The sequence below is a fragment of the Neoarius graeffei genome, chromosome 1, assembly GCF_027579695.1.
Source record: "Neoarius graeffei isolate fNeoGra1 chromosome 1, fNeoGra1.pri, whole genome shotgun sequence".
Taxonomy (NCBI): Eukaryota; Metazoa; Chordata; class Actinopteri; order Siluriformes; family Ariidae; genus Neoarius; species Neoarius graeffei.
The window spans coordinates 125622037-125631950 of NC_083569.1; the positions used below are offsets into that span (position 1 = coordinate 125622037).

Sequence of the window (9914 nt, forward strand, 5' to 3'; positions counted from 1 at the left end):
TAAAGTCAATTCTGTAGCTTACTGGAAGCCAGTGAAGGGACCTTAGAATTGCAGTAATGTGCTCTGTTCTTTTTGTTCGTGTGAGAACCCTCGCCGCTGCATTTTGAACCAGCTGAAGTCGTTTGATGGTCTTTTTTGGCAGGCCTGTGAAAAGGCCATTGCAGTAATCAACCCTACTAGAGATGAAGGCATGTATTAGTTTTTCCAGATCATTTTTTGACACAAGTCCTCTTAGTTTGGAAATGTTTTTAGGTGATAAAATGCCGTTTTAGTCATTGCTTTCATGTGACTGTCAAAGTTTAGCTTGCTGTCAATGAAAACACCAAGATTTTTAACCATTTCTTTAGTTTTAATCCCTTTTGTGTCAAGAATAGTGGTAATCCTGAGTCTTTCATCTTTTTTTCCAAATAGAATTACTTCTGTTTTATCTGTGTTCAGCTGAAGAAAATTTTGTGACATCCAGCTATTGATTTGATCGATACACTGGTAGAGACATTCAAGGGGGGCATAATCATTAGGTGATAGAGCAAAATAAATTTGGGTATCATCTGCATAGCAGTGATACAAAATAGAATTTTTATTGATAATTTGCCCAAGTGGGAGCATATAAAGGTTGAAAAGTAATGGTCCAAGAATCGACCCCTGGGGGACACCACAGGTCAAGGACATTGACGTTGAGGAACAATTTCCCAGGGTGACAAAGAAGCTTCTATCTTTTAACTATGATTTTAACCAATTGATAACTTTACCAGTCAATCCAACCCAGTGTTCAAGTCGATATAGCAGTATGTTGTGATCAACAGTATCAAAAGCTGCACTGAGGTCCAGTAATACCAGGACCGATGTTTTGCCTGCATCAGTATTAAGACGTATGTCATTTATAACTTTAATCAGCGCTGTTTCAGTGCTATGATTGGCACGAAATCCTGACTGAAAATGATCAAAATGGCTGTTTGATATCAAGAAGGCAGTTAATTGATTGAAGACAATTTTTCCAGGATTTTCCTGATGAATGGTAGATTTGATATTGGCCTGTAGTTATTTAACACTGAAGGATCCAGATTATTTTTTTTAAGAAGGGGCTTTACAACAGCTTTTTTTAGGGACACAGGAACAACGCCAGTCTCCAAGGATGTATTTATAATTTGAAGCACATTTGTAATTATAAGATGAAGAACAGACTTAAAAAAGTTGGTGGGCAGAATGTCCAATTCAGATGTTGAGGAACTGAGATTTTGTACAGATTTTTCAAGAGTCTCATAATCAATTAAACAAAATTCTGACATTGTGTTAAAGTTATCTATCTGTGTCACTAGTGATTGCAGTTTTTCAATTTTTTGCAACTGAGATATATTATGAGAAATATTCTGTCGTATTTTATCAATTTTACCTTTGAAGAAGGATGCAAACTCATTGCATTTATTAACTGAGAGAAGTTCAGGTGCTAATTGTGGTGGGGCATTAGTTAGCTTCTCTACTGTTGAAAATAGCACACGGGCATTGTTCATATTCCTGCTGATGATGTTGGAGAAGAAAGACTGTCTTGCTTTACGAATTTCATAATTGTAATTACAAAGCATCTCTTTATGGATTTGATAATGGATGTGAAGTTTAGATTTGCGCCATTTTCTTTCAGTCTTTCTACATTCTCTCTTTAGCAGTTTAACAGCCGGGTACTGCTTCCATGGTGCTTTCTGCTTATCATTGACTCTTTTTATTTTGAATGGAGCAATATCATCCATAATTTGGGTCATATTTAAATTAAAAAATTCCAGTAAATCATCTACAGAGTCTGACATTTTGGTTGAGTTCTGAGAGAGAGCTTGCTCAAAAAGAGCACGTGTTGTCTTTTATGACTCTCCTACCTATAGTCGTTGAGCTATTCTGAATGTGAGGAGACATAGAAACTTCAAAGAAAACACAGAAATGATCAGATAAGGCCAGGTCAACAACAGTATTAGAAACAGTAAGACCCTTTGTGATGACGAGGTCAAGAGTATGACCACGAGAGTGGGTCGGCCCCTGTACATGTTGTACTAGGTTAAAGTTATCAATAATTGCAAGTAGTTCTTTGGCATAAATGTTATCAGTATTATCTACATGCAAGTTAAAATCCCCAGATATAATAAGACAATCAAACTCTAAGCAAATGACTGATAACAGTTCACCAAACTCTTCAAGAAAGACTTTGGCTGAATGTCTCGGAGGCCTATAAATAGTTAATAATAATATGTTAGGAGAGCATGTAACAAGTGCACACAAGTGTTCAAAGGGCATAAAATCACCAAGTGAGGATTGTTTACATTGAAAAGAGACTTTGAATATATTTGCGATCCCTCCACCTTTCCCTTGTTGGGTAACATTCAAAAAATTAAAATTTGGGGGAGCTGCTTCAATAAGGGTGGTAGCACTCTTTGCTTGATCCAGCCAGGTTTCAGTTAGAAGCAAAAAATCAAGATTGTGTTTGCAAATAAGATCATTAATTAAAAATGACTTGTTTAAAAGTGATCTAATGTTCAGAAGAGCTAGTTTTACAGAAATTCTAGAAGTAATATCTGGTTGTGCACTCTGATGCTGTTTTAAAACAGGAAGGAGATTAGATTGGTTCACCCCCAGGGTTAAATGTGCTCTATGTTTTCTGTTTCTTATCAACACAGGAACAGTGTCAACATTGGGTCCCAGCTTTTTTTCAACACTACACCCATTTGCAGGGACCCAGAGTACATCAAACAAGACTTTCTAAATGTTCCATTTGGTTTGAGGGTGAAAGGATTGGAGATGACATGTATCTTTTGGATGGTGAAAAAGATTTGTAGCCAGCTGAAAGTCCTGGACGAACACAATTTTGATGAACTGGGTACACTGCTTGTCGCGACAGATTTGGGCTGGAAAAAGAGAGTGTAGCCACTGGAAGCAATTTTTTCATGCTATTTGGGAAATCCATCCGAGGAGAAGTGGAGTCGTCTGTCCTTGAATGTTGGGAGGCCTGCAAGACAGATGTTTGTGTCCTTGATGACGACTTGCAAAGATGATTGTTTAGGCTTTGTAACTATGTCAGTCTGTGACATCTTATCAACTGTTTTCCTCGGTGCTGGCTGAGAAAAGATTGCAAGTTTGTAGTGGTCTGCTAAGACTTTGGCTCCAATCCAGCTGAGTTCAGTGCTATTTGGCTTGTAAAATTCTCTGCGATTCCAAAAAAGGTTAAAATTGTCTATGAAGTTCATACCAAATGAAGAACAAGTTTTTCCAAGCCAGGTGTTAAGACTGAAGAGTCGAGAAAAAGCAAAACTTCCTCTCGCTGGGAGTGGGCCACTGATAAAAGATTGAATTCCAGTCTTATAGAGCTCAGAAAAAAGTTTTCTGAAATCATCTTGGACAAACAGCTGTTCTCTAAAAACATCATTTGCTCCCACATGCACAACAATACGTTTAATAGTTTTATGCTCGGACATGAGTTTCAAAATGCTGTCTTTGGTGTCAGAGATGGATGCATTTGGAAGACAACAAATAATCATCTCATAACCTTTTAATTGTCTTACAGTGGAATCACCAAGAACAAGGGTTGTGGGATCAGGTGGTGTTACGAGCTGCTTTTTGCCTCTTCCCACAGCTCTTTGATCTTGGTGTGATCTCTTTTTACTATGTGTTTGTCCGCTTGACAAATCCTCTTCCACATCCCTGAGGCATTCAAATTTGTTCTGAAGCCTTATGGGCTGTGGATTTTCCATAGGATTGTAGATCCTATTGTAATTTGTAGAACGAGCTGGTGTTGAAGTAATTACTCTTCTGTTTTTGTTTTTGGGCTTAGCACCCATCATTTGCCAGTTTTCAGTACTCACATTTTGCACAGCTTGAGTTATGAATTCTTCCACTTGATCTGCAATGTCCTCAGTCTGTCGGAGTGCAATCTCTGCATTCTCAGCCACTGTTTCTGTACTCCTTTCCTTAGATATCGCTTTTAATTCGTCCGTCTTTGGCAGAGCATTAATCTTTGATTCCAGAATAGAAATCCTCTGTTCTAATTCCATGCATTTTTTGCAGGATTTTTTGCTTCCTGGCATTTAAAAAAAAAAAGTGGAAATTAAATTAAAATTAAATTAAAAGCTTATAAAGATGAAAAATAAAATGAGAAAAAAAATAGTGGAAATTCAATGAGAAAGTAAAGTATAGAAATAAAGATTAAGAAAGCAGGAGCAAAGCAAAGAAGCGTCCTACTCGCTTGAGTAGGAGGAGCAGCTTGATTGAGTGGATTGAGTGGAATGAGTGGCTAGGGAAACGCCATCGTAATGGACCTCTAGGCCGCATCATACACGACATAGCGAAAATGTATAAAGTTTAGTTGTAGTTTAATGCTTCTATGGCAGTGATTTTCAACCTGTGGGCCGCGGCCCTCTGGTGGGCCGCGGAGGCATTGCAAGGGGGCCGTCAAATCATTTTCTAAAAATCTTAATATATTTGTGTGTGCCTGAGTGTCCAAAAATAATAATAAAAAAAATGCTACCATCTCCTGAATTATATTTGTGGTTTTCAAAGTAAAAGGATGAACGTTGCAACCCCTTATTGGCTGTTGACTCGTTACAATCCGCGGCAAAGTCAGTGTAAAAGTGGTAGTTGTCATGGTGAGGATACAAAGTTAAGCTAGTTTAGGCGCCAAAAAGGTGCATCAAAATGGATAGGTGGTTAGCAACAGCGAGAACTAAAAGAAAAGAGATTCCAGAGGCTGAGGGCGAGTCTACAAGTGATCATCACCCTGCCAAACAGAAAAGAAAATGCCTAAGAAAATACAGTGATGAGTACCTGGGTCTTGGATTTTATTGGACTGGCTCAGAGGCTGAACAACTCCCACTGTGTCTGGTATGCTCCGAAACACTTTCGAATGAAGCCTTGAAGCCCTGTAAACTGCGCCGTCACCTCCAGACAAAGCATGGGGAGTATGCGAACAAGCCACTACAATTCTTTAAGAACAAGCTCAAAGAATACCAGAGCAAGAGAAAAATAATGGAAGGTACTGCCAGGGGCAGTGACAATGCAAAGGCTGTGGAAGCGTCATATCTGGTCTCCAAGCTCATCGCTAAGACGGGAAAACCACACACTGATGGAGAGAACTTGATTCTTCCAGCTACTAAAAAGATAGTTGAGGTGATGTTGGGAGAGAAAGCAGTGCAGCCGATCAAACTCCTTTCACTGTCGGATAACACTGTCAAGCGCAGAATTGATGACATGGCAGACAATGTGCTACATCAGCTGATAGAGAACATAAAAGGGAGCCGTTTTTATGCCATCCAACTGGACGAATCAACTGACATTGCCAACGTATCAAATCTGCTTGCCTACATTCGATACGAAAAGAATGGCAAAATAAAAGAAGACCTTTTGTTTTGTAGACCCCTGCCAACCCGTTCAACTGCTGAGGCAATTTTTGACATTTTGAATTCTTTTGTAGTTTCCAATGGTATTGAATGGTTGTCAGGGTTCACCCAGTCGGAAACAGTCAACTTACTTCTCGGGACCCCCGCCCTCGTACCACCTGCAGAATTCTGGGACGGAACACCGCAAAAAAACAGAGAACCAGAGATCAGTTTCACTGCTGTTTATTCACAGTATTCTCACCAAAGATGAAAGATTACAAACACCTTTTATAACAAATTATAATCTCTCTAAACGGCTATTGTGTCTGTCGAATGTGTGTGTGTGTTTGTATGTGACCTCAGAGAGGGGTGTGTGTGTGTGTGTGTATGTGTGTCTATGGGAGGGTGTGAATAAGTGACATCATTTTGATATCTGTGTCTGTGTGTGTGTGTGTGTGTGTGTGTGTGTCACATCTTAATTACATCACTGTTCTAATGGAATGTTCAGATGTATGCATGTGTGTAAATCATAACATAATGACATATTTCTGATCATATGACATGATAGCAAGGTACAGACAGATTTTAAAGGTCATTGCTTACGCAAATACGGAATTTTTCAACAAAGATATGTTATAAGAAAGTAAACAAAAAATAAGAACCAACCTAAACAAAGACAAGCAAATCTCATATCAAAACAAGCAAAATGTTCCCAAACAATGTCCAGCCGAGAGAGAAGGTCATTTTAACTGAACAGAAATTAATCCTTAATTTTGTCACCATTTTAATAAATTACTGCCTTCTTGGTCAAGAATAATACTTATATAAACCTAACAATCCCCCCCTTTGATAATAGTATCACTATTATCAAATCCTAGGATCATATTTGATCATTATCACCTCGTGATTACATCGAGAATTAATCTTGAGTTAATCTTTGCCCTTCTTGACGTATATTGGTGCTCAGAGGGCGGGCATGCCCGATCAGCCCTCGTCCCACCTCACCGGAGCTTAGAGAAACTCAAAACCTCTTAATTCGTCCCAAATACACGCTACTTCCTTCAGAGTAATTTGTTCTAAAACAGTGAGGGAAAATGAAATTAGAAGGCATATCGACCTATAGTGAGAACAGAGTCCTGTAAGAATACAGAGTTTCAGAGCATAGAGATGTGTAATAATAGTAGAAGACGGCATCAGATGAAAGACATAACACATTCGTGTGGTGTGCGCTTGTGCAGTCCAGTTAGCGAAGTTAGTCCAGAAGATGTTGTCTCGAAGTCCAGCTCGAGCGGGTAACCCTGCTCCGACCAATGAAGTGGTCCAGAAGGCTCGGGCGGGTAACCCTGCCCCGAGCAAAGATGAAGCAGTCACGAAGGCTCGGGCGGGTAGCCCTGCCCCGAACAACAATGAAGTCACGAAACCCGTGATGAGGACTGTCATGGTTGTAGTGGGGATGATTGGTTCCAAACGGGGCGCGAGATCTCTTCCCCTCTTTGTTCACAACGTCTTGAGGATTCTCAGTCGAATCTGTGTAGAGCTCAGAAATAGAGAGACAGAGAGAGAGAAAACTGGCCAGAGGGAGACTAGATAGGGACACAAAAAAGCGTTAATAGCAGCAAACTTGTCATTGTAACACAACTTTGTTATGGAGCCTTCTTCAATCACGTGGCATGGATCCACTGTGGAAAAAGATCAGTTAAAACAGCAGTAAAAGTAATGGCAACTATGTCTGCAGGCCCACTATATCTAGGTTTTCCCAATTGTCCAAATCGTTCAAAAAGTCACACCAGCACTTGTCTCCCATGTGAAAGGGATGTGTGGTGGAGATAATATTGTATTATTGACCTTGGTACAAATTTTATGCAACTTATCTATAAGGGCTGCAGAATACTCATCCATATGCATTTTCAAATCAGAGGTACCCGGAGCCGGAGTTCCCTTCTTCCAGGGGAGAATTTCTTGGTGTCACACGAATTTCAGCCAGAATGAATTATGGATTACAGAACCAAACCTGTGTCCTGCATGGCCTTAATTAATTTTTCTTTCAGTGTTCGATTAGTACGTTCTACAATACCAGAGGATTGAGGAATGTGAAAACACCAGTTTAGTTTAGAGATACTTACAAAGGTTTTGTGTGACTTTTGAGGTGAAAGGGGTACCTTTGTCTGAGTCTATGGCATTTGAAACCCCATAACTATAACAATAATTATTATTGATTTCTTATTATTTCATTGTTATTATTTTATTGTTCTGCTTTTATTGTTTGTTTTCTTTTTTACTGTCCAGTGTTCTTAGGTACCTTGAAAGGCACTTATAAATAAAATGTATCATTATTATTATAACTAGGTATTATTTCTTTTGCCAGAGTTCGAGTAACTACCTTCGTGTTCTCTCGAGAACAAGGAAAAACTTCTACCCATTTAGAGAATTTGTTCACAATCAAGATGACAAAAATCAAATGAGAAAGGAAGAGCGTATGCCTCATGCAGAATATCAGGCAGTGAACACACAGAGTAACCACAGAGGTATGATAAATATTATAAATTATAAAACAAGAACCGTTTAGAACAAGAACCACCAACAAAGAGTACTTCCCCTATCCCTAGAGGGCTGGAGGAGAGATCAGACCTGATACTAGTAGTATGTACAATTTTTAGACAGACAATATCAATGTCATCCCGAGAGTTAAGGAGGCGTGCGAGAGCGTGACCTACATTATCAAAAGACACGAATATCGAGATCGTTAGTAGAACAGAAAATAAACAGTCATATGTTAATTTGATTATCTATTAAATTACTGATAAATTAATTTAATGGGTCTGTAAATTTTGCAACACCTGTTTAACTTGATGTGACGAGTGCAAGATCAGTGGGTGAGACAAAACCAATTTTTCCACATCTAAAACCATCAAAGCACATGTGGAGACAGCCCTTAGACACGCAGGTAAGCCTTGAGCAACAATGTCTAATGTTTTGGATAAAAACACACAATGCTGCAGTCCCCCCCCCCATGCTCCGGGCCAACAGCTGTTCACAGGCATAGAGGTGGAAGGGCTTGAAGTGATCAGGTAACCCCAGGGGCAGAACAAAGGGTGCTTTTGAGGGAGTGATAAGCAACCACCATAGTGTCAGTCCAGGTCAAAGGATGTTGCAGTGGATCGTGATGAGAGATTGCAGAACGGAGAAGCTTGTCATATAAAGAGCAGTCAGGGATCCATTTTCTGACCCAGAAAAGACATCAGTGCATGTTTAGTTGCAGGGCGTATTGTGTCTAGAATGACAGCCTTGAGAAAGTTCAAAACTTCAAAAGTTCAAATACTTAAGTGTCCATGCAATATTGCAGCTTGGTTCTGGAAACCTTAAAGCCCTTGTGCGCCAGATGTTGGAGCAGGCGCAAGTGTCAGTGTCTTGGCAGATTTCTGGTGACTCAGCAGATACCAGAACACACAGACCACAGAGTCCTGAGGGAGGGAGAAGGTCACAGAGTGCGTTATGAATTACAGCTGAAAAAAACAGCAGGAGAGTCAATGAAACCTTGAGTCCAAACATGTGCATGGAAAAAGGCAGAACAGAGATCATTAATGGAAAAACAGCAATGATGAGCAGGAACCTGTGACATTACAGAATAAACAATCAATTCATTAATCTTACGTAAATCTTGTGTAAAACGCCAGGTACCATCGGGTTTAGGTACTGGATTGACAGGTGTATTGTACGAGCTGGTGCACGATCTCACCACGCCTTGCTCGAGAAGAGACTGTAGGAAGACATCGATCCAGAGAGAGAGGTACTGCTTAACATAAACAGGATGCACATGAATATTGAATCATATTTTGTGTAGTTTCATGTCAATTCCATTTAAGTTCCAGGTTGCAGTGCAACAAAATGCGGAAAGGTTCAAGGACAATGAATACTTATACAAGCCAATGTATCATAATCATGATAATTTATGATGTCTTTTCTTAATGGTTAAATAAAGATAAACCCAAGTCTCCGATTTATAAACACCACTGGAAGGAAAAATTTTTCTCTCTTTTTTTTTTCAACATTCTTCAAGTAAACGTTTGTTAACTCTGTTTCTTGCTGAAAAAATTATGGTTAACTAAAAACATTAAAAGCCTATCTATTCTATATCCTCTGTGGTTTTTAAAGGCAAAAGTATGGAGGTTTAAAACTCAGCAAACAGTTAATCAGAGCATTTCATATCAATAGTTTGAAATTAGGAGGAACATGGTTAAGCTTAGCCTCATAAGGAGCAATAAGTTTAAAGAAAGAAAAGGAGATAAAAAACAGGGCAAATTGAAATGACAAACAATTTCACTGAATGTAATTTGAATAAAATTGAATAGCTGATAAGCACTTTTTGTTGGATTCGATATGTGACAGAGACTCAAAATACATTTTTAATTCAATTAACAGTATTAATGGGAATGAGAATTGGTTATCTTGGACATTTTGACTTTATGTATATGGAATTTACCTAGTAATATAAAGAGATTACTTATTAAATTTATTATTGTGTGAGAAAGTGCCAAAAAAATAATGATTTTCTCTGCCCATTGCAGA

The 9914-nt window shown here is 38.9% G+C and overlaps 1 protein-coding gene across 1 annotated transcript; it reads left to right on the forward strand.

Moving 5' to 3' along the window:
* Window positions 1–390: 390 nt before the first annotated feature.
* Window positions 391–7690, forward strand: LOC132883286 (zinc finger BED domain-containing protein 5-like). Its single transcript, XM_060916709.1, has one exon. The coding sequence runs from the start codon at window positions 4669–4671 to the stop codon at window positions 5617–5619; it is 951 nt and encodes a 316-aa protein (XP_060772692.1). The 5' UTR covers window positions 391–4668; the 3' UTR covers window positions 5620–7690.
* Window positions 7691–9914: the final 2224 nt, after the last annotated feature.